Source organism: Rhea pennata, chromosome 10 (genome assembly GCF_028389875.1).
Source record: "Rhea pennata isolate bPtePen1 chromosome 10, bPtePen1.pri, whole genome shotgun sequence".
Taxonomy (NCBI): domain Eukaryota; kingdom Metazoa; phylum Chordata; class Aves; order Rheiformes; family Rheidae; genus Rhea; species Rhea pennata.
Window position 1 is genome coordinate 20,194,664 of NC_084672.1, and position 18,616 is coordinate 20,213,279.

Sequence of the window (18,616 nt, forward strand, 5' to 3'; positions counted from 1 at the left end):
CTGTGTGCAGTGAACCACTAGGCAGAGACATCCAGCGCAGCCCCGCAGCGGCCAGCCCCGCGGCCCCACCGCCAGTGAGAACTTCACGCGTTTTCTAAGGAGCTTCTGTGTCAGCAGCAGCCTCCCAGGAGCAGCTCCAGGTTCTTCCTTTCTCCAGGCTCTTCGCAGGGCCGGACGGCTGACCTGTGCCTCCTAGACCGGCCCTGTCCCTCATGGGGCTCTACAACGTCCTTGCAGGCCACCCAGCTGCAACGTCAGCCAGGGCCCAGGCCTCCCCCCACGCACAGCAGAAACAGCAGCTGCCAAGGGGAAAGGGGCAGAGGCTTCACAGTACAGCTGGTCAAGCATACTGTAATTAGCATTAATGGCAAACAGTGCTGGAGGCCGAGGCAGGACAGACCTCGGGGGCGAAGGCACGCGCAGTCGCGTCCAGGCTGCCGGCTGCCTTACGGCCTTGCTGGTTTTGCCGTGGTCAAATCTCGTTTTGTTTCTGTTTCAGGTTAAAGCTGTCAGAAGAAACCTACAGCCCTCTTTTATTAGGCAGTTTTCCTAGCAGCACGATAGGCTCACCGGCTGGGCAGCCTAACGCGTTCGTCTGCAGCGCCGGCGCTGCTCTTACACCTACGCGAAACTGTTAGATCTTCCTCTGACACAGGCTGGAAATTATCTGCACGACCTCCGCAGGCCGTCGTGAACGCTGAGCCAGGCGGGCGAAGCGTGACATCCAGCGGTGGAACAGCCGCCGCCGCCGCGCCGCCGCCCCGGCCCAGCGTAACCTCTCCGTTATCCGAACTTCTGCAAAGTGAAACCCGTCCGGACAGCCCGTCAGGATTTGCCTCGCTCAGTGGAGCTGAGGCCGTTAAACAGAATAAACGTTACATTCATCATCATTAATGGAAGAAATTCCCAGTCACGTTTGTGACAATCTGTAGCCTCTTGAAATTATTTTCAAAACAAAGAGAATGAGCGTCTGGAATTCTCCCGGTGTGACTCGTTAAGGAAACAAATAGCCAATACTCTTCGAAACACAGAAAAAAATCTGTGTGAAAGCACGGACTGCGGCAAGGAGAAAGAGGCAATAGAGGTGGTATGAGAAGACAGCAAGGACTTCAAAAGCAAGGCAGTAAGAAACAAACCCGCACTGGTCTTGGAAATGTACTCCTTTCAACGTTTTAGAAAATACATTCATTTGTTCACCTTCATTCTGTTCCCTAGAAATCTTCCTCACAGCCATTTTCCTTCAAGATATTCTTACAGGTCACTGCTGTTTCTCAAGCAGTTCAGTCCCTGCCTCCTCCACCCTTCCAAGCAACATATTCCTAATGGAATCTATCCCCTGAACTTCATTTTTCTGTCTCCTTCCACCTATGTTGCAAGAAAAAAACAAACTCTTCTTTGTATGAAAACAGTGCAACCTTTTTCTACGCTAATTTACAAAAAGCGCGGGCTGTCGTATTTTCCGTACAGCCATACGTACCTGTTGACAAAGGTATCTCCTCAGTCTAAGCTACGGTACGCAGTCTGCGTCACTGCAGGCGCATCCTGCCCACGTCCGGGAGGCCGCAAGAGCTCTGCCACTGCAACGAAACAGCAAACATCGATACGTGCTGATGTTCAAAACCCTGCATATTTTCAATTACTTAGCATATCCAACAAACTGCCCACGTTCTGAAATGCATTAAAGACTCATGGGATAGACACTGAAGAATAATTTTGCAGTCCCCGCAGTTAAATGCATGATTTAAGGTGAAGGCTTAGTTCTTGAATTAGTGTATCATAGGTCCTAGGTGCTGTGTATATACACTAGGTTAAGCTAAATAGCTGGAAGTATCATTCCTGGAATATACTGAATGCTTTTCAGGACCATTTAAAAGAAAGGCTTTTCCAATGCTTTTAGGCATCTTGACAGAAGTTTGAAATCATTTTAACCATAATAGAAAACAATTTCCATAGTTCTCCATAATTCCTGAATTACTCATGGAATAACAAAGCTTTCCTATGACAACCAGCTACTGTTAACCCCCTGCCCCACTTCAAATTCTCTGTGCTTGACTTGTAAAGATCAGTTATTAGTGTTGAGTGAATATGGTTTTCTAACCTAAGGGTTATGATTTTCTCACCTTTTCCCAGGCACAAACTCTGGGTGCCACTACAAGAATCATTTATGTTTTTTACATTAAAATGGTCAAAGCTTGAAAGTACATTCCATTACTGGCTGAATAGCTTCAGTTCTAAAGCAAAGTTACATCAATGGACTCTGAACACTAAGACTCAGGAAATCAGTTCTTCAGCGTAGATATTAGCTGAACTGGGAAAAGAAACCACAGGGAGGGAACGTGCACTTTCTGCTCCAGAGAGCAGAAGCTGGAGGACAGACCCAGCTCATCCTCACTGCATGCAACAGTCACACACTGACATGCAGCAAGCACTGACCCCTCTCCTGTAAGGAGCATTAATCGAGTTCCTCTGGCCACAGCCTGAAAAAGGCTATACTTACAAACTATAGCAAAAGCCAACGTACTGTAGCTCCATGTGCATGGCTACTCTTATCTCTGCATAGTAATAGTAGGATACGTTAGATAAGACAATTGTAAACTGCCTTCACTGTTCTAATAAGGCCAAAAGCAGAGATTTAAATCATTTCATATAGCTTGCCCTGGTAACTGGGTAACTTTGCTGCAGTCCCATTTATAATGCAGTTATAGTGGCTTTGAGAAAGTAGCCTCAGAAAAATCACACATTCCCTTGTATAATTTTCCCTGTTCTAACATCATGCATGTCAAATGAATCATAAATAAATACATTTGTGTAGCAGCAGATCCCTCTGCCCCGATCCCAAGCCTATCACACTATAGGCTCTACTTCTGGCCATAGCTCGAGTGACAGAGCACCGTGTTGGTTAAGTGACCTGCCCCCAGGCAGCAGCCAGCTGTCAGAGCTGCCCCCGGGGCAAACCCGCCTGCTCGGAGCTGCCCCCGGGGCAAACCCGCCTGCTCGATGTTTGTCCAAACGCTCCACAGACTCCTCCTTCCCAGCAGAAGAGCCAGATGCCCAGACAGGATCTGAAGTCTCCAATTCATTGATTTTCGTCATAGTAGTAGACCAAACTATAAGTAAAGACACAGATACACACTGCGCACAAGACATTGCTTGGCTAAGTATTGACTTGGACCACCATAAGCTTTCAGAGCGCTCCCGTGCCAGGCTGAAAAAAGCTTTTCTTCCTGCCTGGATCCAGCAGCAGATGCGGGGAAATGGAGTACTCTGGATGACAGAATATCATTATATAGCCCTACCTTTTCTTAGCTATTGGCTATTCACATTTCACAGTTAGGCTTCACTTTTGCAGACTTCTGAAGACTTTATTTTTTGTGTGCAGCAGCTTTTAAAACCTCAGCAGGAGCCGAAGAGACTGAGGCTCAGCACTGAGACTGTAACTCCATCCTCACGTTGCTTTCCGCATTACAGGAATCACACGACTAAGACCAGCTTCAATGTTGCATTTCCTGTTGTTTGTCAGCTAAATGAGAGGCTTTACGTTAGATTTTAAAAAGACTTCCACACTTGGAAACAATAAACTTCATAAAATTCCAATCTCATACCAGTACATTACAAAACATATTTTAGACGGAGTAAAATGATTTTTTAAAAAATTAATTACATAAAAGCTTATTTGCAAATAAATATTATATTAATACAGGTTACATACAGGATACCTCAATCATTTAGAAGAAAGAAAGAGTCACATGTAGCTCAGGAGCTTAAATTTTCCTTGGGAAAAAACAAGTACTTTAGGAACCACTAACGTAACACAACTTTTCTTGTCTAGTTTTGTTGAGCTGACGCTTCCCACCCCACGGAGCCCTGCGAAGGGGCGCACGCACGCACCCCGGGTCACCCCACGGCCCCAGCCGGCCAGGGCCGCTACCGCCGTACCAGCCGGTCTCGTTCGGCGATGGGCCCCGGGTGCCGTGCCGGCCGCCCACCGCCTCCCGCTCCGGAGGGGACTCTCCTTAACAGGGCCTGGGGTGAAGGCGAAGGGGGGAGTTTTTTTAGGGGAAAAAACACCAGTCTGGAGAACATCAGCCACTCGCAGAGTGATCACACGTAAAAAAAGGTGACAAAACCCCTCCCGCTCTTCTCAGTTCTCAGCTGAACAGCGACCGACGCTTTTTCTTCCAACTCTGCCTTACGACTCTGGATTTGACGGCGGAGGGAGCCGGCGTTGGCGGGAGGCGCGCTGTACACCTCCGCCCTGACCCTCCTCGCCCTCGCGGGAGGAAGGAGACAAGCGACGCTCAGCCTGCTTCGCAAAAGTTTATTAGCAAATCAAAACAACAAATATATTTATCATTTCTGACAGTCGGTAGCATTGCCAGACACAAAACATTGGAATATTTCTCTTAATAGAAGTATAGGCATACGGATTTAAAAACACTATCACTAAAATAACAATAAAATTATTAATTTATTTCAATAAAAATATTTACTTTTTTCAGACTATCACTTCACTTATCTCCAGATTCCTTACTGGTCGAGAACAGCATACATAGATTTTTCTGCCCCACGACAGCAAATTCTCTGACGTACCGCTATTTCATTGAAGCGCGTTAGATCTCCTCTCCAACTTTCTCCCCCCCACCACCTTTAATTAATAAAAAGGGGCCTCTAGGCCGTTCTTCAGAGAGAGCTAATGAGGAGGAAGGAAAAGGCATCGCCCGGTTCTGTAAACAGTTTGATGAGCCTGTGCCCCCGGCCCGGCTCGTTCATCGGCGACCGAGTCGGCACGGCTGTCCTCGCCTGCCCGGGGCGAAACGAAGTCTACCCAAAGCATTGCGAGCCCGCACCGTCCTTGTTAAACGCCACCTCTGCGCCTTCTATTAGCAAAAAATACAAAAACGTGGGAACAAGTTTCTTACGGTTTCTACCCGGAGCTTACGGCTTCATCCTGGCTTGCACCCCCGTGTCTCCGCTTTTTTAATGCGTCCTGCTGTGCTCGATAATTGCTACGATTTTGCATAAGAAGAAAACACCTCTTCTCAGTGCCTGCACAATTCTGATGCAACAACCGCACAGCTACCTAACCGGGGCTGAATCTGCAGAAATGCTGTTTATGTACAGTGCTCTCAGTCTCCAATCTGGAGCTGCTGCTGCTTCAAAACTCCAGGAATTCTGCAAAATTTCACAGGCCCTAAACTTGTTCGGTTTTCCATAGCTTTGGGAATGGATGACATTGGGGCAAGGAAAGTAGAAATCAAAATTTGGTAGGTAAGCTGGGGAGCCAGTGATTATCCAAATATATTACTTTTAGCATTCTATTTATGAAAGATGCCCTCCAGACACTGAAAAATAGTTTTTCTCATTACTGTTCCCTCTTAGCATATATATTACTACAGCACTCTGTGTGAATTTAAGATTAAGAAAATAATTTTTCTTTTTTTACTACACTGTTTTAATACATATACAAAAAGCAGTTAGGTGAACAACATACTGAAAATTTGTTCTCTTGTCAACAGGAGAATGGTAAAAGCAATTCAAACTCGAATTATAACACAGAAAATTCTCATAATGTTAATTAAAAGATAAAGTAAAATATGAATATAGTGAAAAATATAAAGTGTATCAAATTCAAAATACATCCTGAATATGAGGGACAGCACTACTTAAAACCTGTAATAAGGCTGTATATAATTTATGAAAACCAAGGTTTAAACATCAGAATTGTTCCACTGAAGAAAGGGGAAATTCTATTTCCCTTGCCCTTCATAGTTAATTAAAGTATAATACACTACATGGAAGCCAAACAGATAATTCAGTTGGTCCCTGTGGTATGGATGCACAGTGCAAAAGGACCCCAATGTTCAGCAGTTCATGTCCAACTACCTCAACTGGAGAAGAAATTCAGGCCAGAATTTCAGAAAATGTGAAGAATCCCGTAACTCATAATGCTGTTCAAACAGTATAGTGCGGTTACACATAATTTTAAGCACATATGACCAGGTGCTTTGCGTTTGTAAAATATCCGTTATAGAAGAGAATGCAAAATCAGATTCCCAACACACTAAAATAAATACTAACACTTAGCAATTTAAATAAATCATAATCACTCACATACTTCCATTAACTTCAAAGCTTATTTAACCTTGTGGGAAGAGAGAACTGCATCGAGAGCAAGCAATTAAAAATGGCAGAAACATTGTTCCGTAAACACTTGGCCTGCTCTTGCTCTTTGACATTTGCTAAAGCGTTGTTTCTGCAAAGAAACGTCGCCGCCTAAGCCAAACACAGCGCTCTGCGACGCCACGCTGGTGCTGAGCCCGGGCAGCCGCTGCCACCGCTGCCGCACCCGGTGGTGCTAAAAGAGGAGCTGACCTCACCAATAAACCCTCGTATTGCTTAATGCTTCGCTAACAGTTGATCCAGGGAACGGGAAAGGGGCAAAAGAGAACTACCAAGAAAACGTCCGTTTGACAAAGATGCAAGGATATGTAGTTACTAAAAGCACGAAGCCTTTAAGCCTGGGAGCCGGGAAGGTTCAAGCCAGAGTCTCAGCCTGCTCGGAGGTGGGAAGAGCCAGTCTTAAATTGTCACAGCATCCCTGACTTAAAATGGACTTGAAAGAAAGGTAGGCTGGCTGATGATTCATCCCAAAGTCAGTATCCAGCTGCCTGTAGTGAGGTAAGGTTTACTAGAAGAACAAAAGCTATTAGTAAATTTAGATGGAGGATAAAATCTGCAGCTGTGTGGTTCGGACAACTCTCTGGTCAACCAAAATTACCTCATCATCATTAGGGAGAAAAAAAACAAGCTAACAAAATCTCCCACATTGTTAACCTAAGCAGCAGATTTGAATTAAAATCCTAATAAACAAAGGCTGTTTCTTGTTTTAATATAAATTAGTGAATGACAATAAACCTTAAACTAATCCATAATACTTAGCTAATCTGCTAATACCTACTACTCTCTTGGCCTCACTTGGATTCTTCCTCATACAAATTACACAGAAAGCTCAGAAATCACCTTTTAATTGAAAGTGAAGAGAAGTTCAGGCACCCCTTACCCCTTGACCAGGCACGTTTCATAGGCCATAGCAGCACAAGACACAGAATAAAAGGAAATTAAAGAAATAGTATCAAAATGCAGCGTCATATTTGCTGAAATATTCATTCTCTTGCTTCCGTAATTGCTATATCTAAATTCTCTCCTTCCTTCAACCTTTCAAGACCTCATTCACTCCCACTCCCCTACATGTCCTCTTCTCTTCTTTCCTCCTCACTGCTTTTCTTCTCACCTCCTTCCTTTTATGTCTCTTCCCTCAAATCCTGCTTTCTGCCTCTCAAATCCTACTTTCTGCCTCTCTCCTTCATTGCTACTTGCACATTTCCTTCCTTTTGTAGAAATACTCTCTCTTCAACTACATTTTTATCTCTGCCAAGCAAGGATACAAAGCTATAAATAAAAGTAGCTTATTTTAAGTTCTTTCTCAGTGAAGCTGGAAGCCAGGCAAATTTAACCTGGTGTTAATTTTCAGCACCAGTTCACACCTTCAGCTCTAAAATCAAAACCTTTTAAGGATCACCATGCAGCCAAACAAAATCGGTTCCTTTGTCAATGTATAGTTGTTTCTAGCAGGCTGCTTTGTGATATTTAATTTCTTAAATGGCAAAATAAATACAACCTTTTAACAACTAGAATATTATATCCCAAAGCAATAGCATAGCCTATACAATTTTTTTGTACCAGTTGAACAATACTGGTTTAGAAACTAATATAGTTAAAATGATGCAACTTCCTAGCACAAAGAAGTTTTATCAGTATCGAAGTGCTTATTTCCTCAATTTTGTTTGCAATCCCCTTGAATAAAACACAGATGTTTGCTGTTTAGGTTATATGTAAACAGCACCTGTTTGGGTTATGTGTAAACAGGGGTTAATGAGTCTTCAGTTTACTGACAATAGGTTAAATAATAACAAAGTCTAATAAAGACTGTTTCTTGATTGTGTGTGTGCGCTTGTGCCTCCATCTGTCCATCCATCCTGCTTTTGTAAAGCATCCCACTGTCACTCTAACAACGTTGTAGATGGGTGCAGGACAACCTCTGTAAGTCAATACAGAGTTTTCCTCTTTTTTTATTAAAAAAAAATACCCTGTGCCAACCCCATCCTCTCAGTTGCAAGAATCAGCTGTTCTCAAAATGGCAATGGCAGCTATGTCAGCTAGCCAACGATGATGGCCAGAGCAGAATTCTTACCAGAACAGAGAACAGCATGCTGTTAGGTCCATGAAATCAAGGTCATGACATGTAATGGCCCGGTGATTTTCTCTTAGATGACAGCAATAATAATTACTGCATAGAGCTAACAATACCTGTCAGATATCTGCCACCAAATATTTTATACTATTAACAAAAATAAAAATTGCATACCAAATTTCCTCAAGACTCGATAACAATTTCCTTGCCTGCAGTAATAATGCACACAGTCTTGATCATTGTGTGGAATCTGAGCTACGCTGCAGGAAAAGATCATCAGTAGGAACCCTATGTCCTGAGTGCAGTTGGTAAGTCAAATAAGTTGAAGCATGAGCAAAAAGCACAACATATAAAAGCACTCCAGTGCTGTCTGTGCTGTGGCATTTCCCCGGGAATTCAGATCCCCAATTTTATAAAATACTCAGTGGACATTTAATAATAATCTCCAGCTGTTGGTGTAGTTTGAGAAGTGAGAAGCATCATACCAAGGATTCAGACAGTAAGTCAAGGTCTGCTGTCAGGCAGCTTTTTTCAGCAAGGATGAAAGTTTCCTCTGCCTCTCGCCTGTGGAATTCCAATTACACTATGATATGCTGCTTCTCCTCTGGTGAGTGGTGTTTCTTTGTGAAAGATCCTCACCGTCACTTTCACAATGTCTCTGAAATAGAAAGGCCACAATGTTTCAGTCGCATAAATGAGACACCATGCTCCTAAATATGATGTTCAACTATTCTTAGTAAAATTAACAAAAATATCACAGTGATTCTTTGCAGAAGGCCACTCGCACTGCAGGGCTCCCCATCCTTCATCTCTCCGTCAGCCACAAGAGCAGTACAGACACTCTCCAAGACTGATGATTTCTCAGTGAGACAGCATGGTCACTGCTATGGTACCCAAAAACCATCTCCAGCCTCCATGCTGCTCCTTTTTATAACAACTGTGGCCAGCACCTCTATGGTTTACAGAATCACTTGCCTAACACTTCTGTTGCAATAGCACAACTCAAAATGCAGCATCCACAGCAAATGAGGGATGCTCTGGTTTTCCAGACAGCTGATCTCTGCTCAAAACCACTGCCGCCCTGTTAGTTTGTGTGCCTGTATGAGGACAGCAAAATTCACTCCCCAGTAAACTAGGTCCTTCCCTTCTCCTCAGTTGTGAAAAGTACCTACCAAACTTTCATCCTGTATTAGGACCTTTTTCACCAGCGAACGAGATAAGCGGTTGCAAAACGAGACAATACTGTAAGAAAGCTATGGAGAGAGGGAAGAATGAGAATTTGATAACACACTTGCAGTGCAGACATACCCAAACACATTTATCTACTGCATCTTACAATTTTACAGCACCTTGCCCTAGCTTGCCCCTGATCCCATCAGGCTAGGGAAGCCTAACGTGACTGCGATTAAAGGCCTGCTGTCATACCTTCCATCGCCTTCTGGCAAATTGTCTTTTGAAGTTTTCCAAGTTAACAACAGATTCTTGACGTACCAAAGCCTGTTGCTTGTCCACTGGCTGGAAGATAAGAAATGGCAAGTTTATTGCTTGGCTCCTTTTGGCACATAAAATACATTAGGTTCTTTTCTTTGTTGTTGTAGAGCTGACTGAAAATGATGCTGGAAAGGCTGTAGATTCATACACGTAAAAGCAGAAGGAAAAATTAAATCACTAATTTTAATCAAACTTCCCAAAATTGTCCGCAGTAAACATCTCCAGTTTGTCCATTCATCACACTTGGCCCCGTGTGCAGAACTGTTCTGAGGGCTCCACTGCTGCTCCTTTCTAGCTGTCTGTCCTGGCGCACTAAGGCACGTCCTGTGGCACAGACTTGACTCCAACCTCCACTTCTACGTACCCTTTCCATAACGATCCACACAGAAGCCAAAAAAAAAAAAAAAAAAAAAAAAAAAAGAAAAAAAAGCCTAGGAACAGCTTTTCCAGCCAAAGGACAGAATGAAGGACAGCCAAACAAAAGAGGGAGTTAACTAAGGAGATGCTAGAAGACATAAAGTGATGCTTCCACTTTGCAAAGTCATCGAAGTGCACATCTGCACCATTTTCTCTGGATTAAGATGTTGTCAGCTGGCATTTATTTATGTCTGTCTTTTTGAAAGGCCCTAGGAGAGCCGGGAAAAGGTTCCTCAGGGTTCTGACAGAAATGAGACGAGATGGAGTTGTTGTCAGCACATCAACACCTTTGCAGCCCACTGCTTCTCAGGGGGTTTACACATGTTGGTTAGAAATAAAGACAGAACAGAAACAAACCCAGTATCGTCACACTGCTAACGTCCCACACTACCTTCTAATTGCTCACAGACAGATTTCCACATTTTGTCCTTTATAAAGGTACTTCAGAATGAAGGATACATTAGAGCCCTTTCCTATATTCCAGTCTGAGGTTATTCATTTTACTCTAACATGTCTTTTCTGAATTGTTCTTTCATACCTTTTTCTATCAGTCTGATTTAATCATTATGGAAGGAAAGAAAAAAAAATGGTTCTGTGGTCAGAGACTTCAAAGATGCATAGATGAGCCTGAGGCATTCATTAGTTCAGATCTGACATGGAAAGCATGGAACACTAACGTGAATGTGAAAAACAGAATAACAGAGAGCCCTAGATGTACTCTACAACCAAAACAAGAAACTGTTATCAAACAGTAGCCCTCTTCCTGTGTCCCACAAGTTGGCAAGTAAAACCTTGAATGGTTATCCAAATCACAGGAAGGCTCAGGCAACCTGCAGCTGGGAGGAATCTGCTGCAGTCTAAGACTGACAGATGGCAAACAAAAGTAAAAGGTGGCCCAAGAAAAGTAGAACTGTAACCAGCTTTGGTCAGCACTGGATGTGCCAGGAAATATTACATTTTCATGGAACAGAATCAAGCAATGAATAAAAGCTTTTCTCAGAATTACTGAATGGTGAGGTTGGAAGGGACCTCTGCAGATTGCCTGGTCCAAATCCCCTGCTCAGGGCATCATCAGCTAGAGAAGGTTGTCCAAGACCATGCCCACTTTGAATATATCCAAGGATAAAAACTGCAGCAGGCAACCTGTTCCAGTGTTTGACCATCCTTAGAGTAAACAAGTTTTTTCTTATGCTTAATCTGAATTCTTGTTTTTCAATTTGTGCCCATTGCTTCTCATCCTGAGCATGGCTAAGGAGAGTCTGGCTCTGCCTTCTTTATTCCCTCCCATCAGGTATTCACACACATGGATAAGATCCCCCCCGGAAGGCCCTCTTTTCTCCAGGCTGAACAGTCCAGTGCTCTCAGCCTCTCCTTGTTATGTCAGATGCTCCAGTCTCTTAATCATGCTAGTGGCCCTTCCTCAGACCTGTCCCAGTATGTTTTGGTGAAGTCATCATAACAAAATAGGGGAATGTTAGCTGTGATTTAACATCAGTAATCAGGATACATGCCACATCATACTTAAAAAGACTCACCCAGGCTTTCTCCTTTAGCCATACCCAGAGTATGAGAGCACAAGATACTGATTCTCTGTCAGTAAATATAAGAGGAAAGAACTGCAATATTTGAGTACTAAGAAATGGAAAGAAAGAAAGATAGACCAGAATTCAGACACACGCCTAACAATTTTGGGTGCAAGTCTGGTGTCAAGGAGCAGATGTCCTGAAAGTCATGAAACACAGTCCTTCCCAAAATGAAGCACCTTTGAATTCCAAAACCACATCAAAATTTGCACAGATGAAACAACTGTATCTGACTAGTAATGAGATAAAAAACAAATGTGCTAATACAGATCTAGAAGAAGTGAGAAAAGAAAGGCTGAAAATCAGCCTTTCAAAGATTATGGAGTTTATGGGATTACAACTATCCCAGCAGTTCTGATTTGCTTATGTAGGTGGTGAATAATGCATAAATGTTTACACTGGACTGAAAAAGAACGCAAACAAGGCAGCCAATTAAAGAAGGAGTACCAAAGCAGAATGAAAAACACACCAGTGAGGATTAAACATCTTCTCAGAAAAATCATTGATAATGTTCATGAGACGACAAACTCACTCTTCTCCTCCAATGCTATGCTGGCCAACAGCCAGCACTGTTTGTTGGAAACCAACAGTGTAGAAAAAGTGCACAGTTGTGGAACATAACTTGTCAGAGGCCCTGCAGCATAGGTGTAGTACTCCTGTTGATGCACTCTATATATTTTACTTTAAGAAAAAAGTGAGAACACAGCAACGCACTGTGTTTTAAACAGGAGGTGCAGATTGAGATTCACCAAATACCTGATCAGTAGTAGCTAAGACCTCACATCTTTCCATTGTAGATTTTTAGAAAATGCTTTCGTTGCAAGAGCCAGATATACGTAGCTTGAAGATCTGTCATTAGCCAGTTACAGCCTGATTAACAGAGAGACAGCTCCACTCCAAATGGAAGTTCTTGGTTTTGAAATCCACATCACCACCGTGAAGATCCTTGAAATTTGGTGTATTACAAAGGAGGAATATTTCTCTAGCAGCATTTTACACCAAATCCAGCATGCTTACGTCATCAGAGGGCAAGAAAACAATTTAAATATGACAAATTGTGGGTGAGTATGATAAAAAGACCATAACTGTAGGAGAACATAGAATTGCCAATTCCAGTAATATTTTTCTTGGGAAATTAGGGGCAAATGCTGTCTTCGAATAAAGATGTGTGCAAATCCCTGAGGATGAAAAAGAAACAGGATCTCTTGCATTGCTTTGCTTCATATTATTTTCTAAAGATGGCCCAGCCTTGGAATTTCTGTAAGTGAATATCGAAAGTGAAATTCCATCTACAATAAAAAAAAACCCTGCATACATCTCAGTGAGTAGCAATTAAAGGAGTTACCAGTTACAAGCTGCCAGCCAGGTCTTTTTCTCATTTTGATGTATACATCATTTGTGCAAAACAGAACCTGGTATTTAGACATTAAATATCATTTTCTCATGCTGCAAACAGCTATCATGGTACAACAAAAAACACTAGTAGAAATCAATTCAAAGTGGAAAAAAATGGCACTGGTTAAATGTTAGCCATAAAATCATCACGAAAAATTTCTGAGTGCCCTTTCAGCAGCAGAGCCATCACTGAATCAAAATAGCTTGCTTTACAGCACTCTAGACTGCTAAAGACTGCCTCTCAATTTCTAAGTAGCTTGCAAAGCACTGACCTTGTGGTTTTTCTCGATCATCAGAACATCTTCTCAAAGCATCAGGTCCTTGGACTGAGTCACAGCAACACTAACCTCACCAGATACCCTCAGGAACAGACTGGGCTCATTTAATGTTCCTTCTCTATGTGTCAGTACATTTGTACACAAAGAAAATCTACATGAACAGAGGATGTGGGATCACAGCTGAGGGAAGGCAGAATTTCTTTCTTGAAAGGTTTTTGTACAGACATTGTCTCTTACCAAGCTTTAAATTACTTTTTAAGAACTGACCCCCCCCCCCACTAAAAACCTTGTGTTCTGGTTCCCCTGAACAGGAACCTGCATGACTTCTAGCTCAAAGGAACCTCCAGAAATGACAAATGAAGCATCTTAGGAGAATTCAAAATGGACATGAGTAAGATTGTCAAAATAATCCAAGTTACACTGGAGCCCAATTCTCCCCAAACGTCAACATCAGGTTGCTAGGGACATCTCGTGGCTAAGTTGCTTTGCCGCTTTTGAAACTTCACTTCTTGCGCAAGGTAAGATACCGCAGAGAGCACATCCAGCTTCCATCCCCCACCAAGCCCAATGACATGATTAACACCCACCACTGTTAAATAATTGTTTTCAGGACCCTGAATTTTCACTAGTCTCTGTGCCATTGTGAGGACGCAGCTGTTTTGGATCCACTGTACTCTACAAACTGGATGAGAGCGTGCTGTCATCTTTTATCTCAGAGTAGGAACCATTATTCTTATTGTAACAAACAACAATTCAATCTAGTTAGATGATTAATTTTCTGGAAAAGAAGAGTGGGCTCTTTCTGATGTATATCCAGAGCCCCTCCGGATGGCTTTGAGCACCAGTGCAGGGATGTCTGCCTTGTGGCTCATCGATTCTTGTAGCTGGTAACAGTCACCTTGCAGCACATGTACACAGTTAAGCAAAGGGGCTGTAAACCAGCTACAAAGCCTGGCCCAACATCTCTTTCCAGCACATAGATGCTTAATATCTCTTTTTTCATTCACTGCTTACACTGTCAGGGAGCCATTGCATCCTGCAAGAAGAACTATTTGAGTCCAAAAATGAGACAGGTACATCTAGGAATATAAATGCAGTATAATCAGGTGACTTCTTTGAAATACAAGACAGCAGGACATGATTCAGTTTTGGGCCAACTCTTTTACTTTCTAACACTTAAAAATCTTCACAACAAAAACACTGGTCTCAAATCCCACATGGTAGATTAAGTTAGTTGTTTGCTTTGTCGTCTTCATCATAGACCTCCAGTTTGCTTTCTATGATATTGCTTATCATCACTGACAAATTAATATTTGCACAGTGAAATTACATACACAGTTATTTGATGAGTTCATTACAAATTCAGTTTTGTCTTTTAAATAGAATTTCTTTGGTACAGGATAGGAAACATAATTGGATTTTAAACAAAAGGATTAATCAGTAGCTAACACCTGTTGATAGTAAAAGACTGACCCCTGCCTAACTGGCCTAAAAAGATCATCTTAACATTTTTTTTTTTTTTCATCAGCAGTTATTTTCATGGAGATTTTTTACAGTACTAAATGTTAAATTACTGCTTCATTTACCCTGTTTTACAGGACAGATTTAACCTTTGTAAGAAATTCTCTCATCTGCTCCGTAGAACTATCTGCAGCAGGTCTACATGGCTGTTTTCTTCACCCAGCCAAAGATGCTACCATGAGATTTTTACAGGTTTCCAGGCACATGATCTCCAGTCAGAATGGACTGGACTACTCTTCATTCCAATTTAATTACCTAGTAATCTCCAGCAGCTGCATATATGATGAAGTCAGTGCATATGCCTGTAAGGTTAAAAGTGCTCCATACCATCGTGATAATCTAGTTCCCTGTAAGTTCATACACGGAACATGGGAAAACAGCACTACAAACCACTAAGTTTATGGCTTGGTCAGTGGTTTGTGCCATGTATCAGAATTGCTATTTCAGTAGTAAGTGATGTTTTTATGTAGAAATTATGCACTGAGAATTTATTGCTGTACAATAAGGCAGACAGCAAAAACATGCAAACTCTGCACCTAATCTGATCTACCAACATTAATGATTTGATTCTGCCACATCAAGATTCATCCCTGCAAGGAATTCTTCACAGCAAGATCTATTTAACAGCTCCATTACCGATTCATTAATATCTTTGTTGAACACAGAGTCAAAGTTTCCATTCACACAGGTCTCATTTCCATTTTCCATTCGAAAACTACTCATTAAGTCCTGGATCCACTTCAGTTCCTCAGAAAGTTCTCGACTTAGAGACTCGTACTGACACTGCAGATCAGTGTATTTCCCAGTTATGCCTGTAAGACTGGTGCCTACAGTCTTGATATCATCTTGCAGATGTCTTTTCAGGGATTCAATTTTACGGTATTCATACTTCAGCTGAGACAGCTTGTGCCTCACACTTTCATTCTCCTCTTTATACCAAGCTTCCTTCTCATCATAAATGGAAACCAGAGCATTGATGTCCTCTTGTAAGGAATCATGGGACACAGCCAAAGCGCTGAAACCCCGTTCCATAAGTGAAATGTCTTCTACTACTTGGGCAAAGCGCTCAAAGTTGACATAGGTATTATTGGGAGGCATACTTGAATGACATTTTATGGTGTACTCCCTTAGCCGTTTAGTCTTCAACTGCGTGTTCTCAACTTTCTTGTTTTCTTGGACTTTTGTTTCTTCTTTCAGCTTCAGATAGAGGAACCAATATTACTGAACATTTACAAGACAGGGCAGTAATTCAAACTCTACACATCAAAGGATGCAGCCTGAATTTCCACAACACTGGGAGATTCTTTGCTCCCACAGATTTTTCTTCATGCATTAGATTAAAAGAAAATAAAAAACTAATGTGATGAGCAATGTGCAGTCATTCCAATGTGCTAAGTGTGAATAAAAGGTTCCAGTTCATTTTTATGTTATTTTTTTAGCAGTTAAAAGGCTCAAAACTATCAATCTTGAAAACACTCCACTTAATGCTTTCTGCAATGCAGAGCAAAAACTGGATTTCAAACATCCTCATTAGTCATGCTGAGATTAGCCAAATCTGTTTTCAGTAAGAGATTTATCCACAAAAGCAAGCAATGTTTAGGATGAAAAAAACCCATACACACACATAAATGCAAGCAAATCAACACACTTGGTACAACAACTGTATTTTTCCGCATTGGCTGCGGTCAACTTTCAAATCAAGAAAAGCACTACACCAAAGATGTGGTATATGTCCATGCAAATAGTGAAGGAGGATGGAAAAATGCAAAGCTCAATCTAATTTAGGATCCTGTATGTGCAACAAATGGCAAAGCTTTTCCCCCCTCTTTTTGAGAATTATGGTAGTAAAAGAAGTCATGATTAAGGTTTGTACAAATCCAAAGATTTAGTCAGACTCGACTGCTTTATTTTAAGTGAATTTTTCTGAGACTCCTAGAGGCTCTAAACATCTAGAGATCAATTTTCCATTTAACACACCAATAACAATGGGAACACTATCTTTGCTTTGCTCATGGATAAAAGCAAGATCTGCTTCTCTATTTGGTCTTACCGTTATCCATGGGTGAGACAGAGCTTCCTGAATTGTAAGCCGTTTCCTACAAAAAAATACAGATTTGAGTAAGAAATACCTTGTACACACGTCCACTGACCCAGACTTCTTCCAGGCTTTGTATGAACAATAAAGCATTCATCAAGATAATGCCAGAACTAGTTCTCAAAATCCAGAGTTACGTCTCTTGATAAGGCATGTTATTTGTGTGCAGTTCAGTAAAAACCTATCCTCCCTCTACTCAATTTTAATTCCTAAAGGCAGAGTCAAAATCTGCCTATTTTTGCATACCTCTCTATAAAAAAATGATAAAACATTGCTTTGTTTTATTTATTCTGCAAGCTTTGAGAATAAATACTTTCTATGCACCCTTAATCTCACCGTCTCTGAATCAAGGCATACAGTATTAATTACATCAAGTGTCTTTCAGAGTATGTTATTATATCAACCCTGGAGCTACCATATCCTGAAAGCAACATTTCTGAGTAGTTCAAACCTAATCCTCATGAACTGCTGCAGTTTGTGAACAGCACTCTCTATTAGCATTGACAATCAAAGGCAGAAGCCCAGCATTGTGCAGGGACTAGCTTTGAATATAGGAAAAATATCAATATTCCTGACATGACACTTCTGAAAAGGAGGTTGCTGGACCTGTGCAAACTTCTCATCAAACCCCCTCCTACTCCAACCTACTCTAAGGCTTGAGGCTTGCAGGCATCTTGGCTGAACAGCTTGCCTGTTTCTTCCTGACACTCCTAATATCTATTTTCTTCTCTAATGAAGCCATTAGAATGAACTACAATGGCCTCACTACCCTTCAGGAACAACAGGGCATGGGGAATGAGATGTTATTTCTGCATGCACTTTATTAAAAGCAAGAAAGAAACTTAATAAGATCTGTGATTCTCAGGAACTGGGAATAAAGTTCTACATACCTATCACACACGTTCTAGATGATCTTAGCAGAAGCAAACATAGTCCCCTATGAGGGCACACACAGACTTTTCCACCCTTGCAGTACTGGGGCCATATTTTGTAACCTCCTTGCAAGTAGTCCATGATAAGCTGTGAAGTACTGGAGTGACAGTTACCCAGAACTTGATATTTTGCACACTAGAGATTTTGTACACCATTTTCAGTCCTCCATCTACCCACTGTTATACTGGTTTGAGTCAGGGGAGAATTGAGTCCTGAAACTGAAATTTAACTGAGCAGATTTTGGTTGCAAGAGCTAGAAGTTGCTTCTCATTCTTCTATCTATTCTGACTGCAGTTCCAAAAGGAGAAAAAAAAAAACATTTCTCAGCAGCTCTACTCTCCAGCAAGCCTGGCTGCAGGGCTCTGCTCTGTGGAGCTTCACTTATGATGATGACCTGCAGCTCAGCAGTAACATAGTGGAGACGGGGAGAGAGTACACACACATGTGCATGCATGAATGTACACAGAGAGAGAGATCTCAACAAGCATCTAAGACTAACAGGGTTAGTCTTGGCCTGTATATTCTTAGTCACACATTTTAGCTGATACCTTCATAGGAGTTGTTAGAGAAGTGGAAAACAAACAAACAAATAAATAAAGCTTCTCAGTGTGAAAAACATGCAACCAGTTGAAAATACAGGTTATTATATACT

At 41.8% G+C, this 18,616-nt stretch overlaps 1 protein-coding gene across 10 annotated transcripts in view; it reads right to left on the reverse strand.

Moving 5' to 3' along the window:
• Nucleotides 1-14,556: 14,556 nt before the first annotated feature.
• DAPK2 (death associated protein kinase 2) overlaps nt 14,557-18,616 on the reverse strand; it is a 46,841-nt gene continuing 42,781 nt past the window's right edge. For all 10 annotated transcript variants that reach the window (XM_062583768.1, XM_062583769.1, XM_062583767.1 and 7 more), the window contains 2 exons: nt 16,987-17,032; nt 14,557-16,133 (listed from right to left, as the gene is read on the reverse strand). In XM_062583768.1, the coding sequence (XP_062439752.1) occupies nt 15,492-16,133; nt 16,987-17,032 (688 nt within the window). In that variant the 3' untranslated portion in view covers nt 14,557-15,491. The remainder of the gene's footprint in view (nt 16,134-16,986; nt 17,033-18,616) is intronic.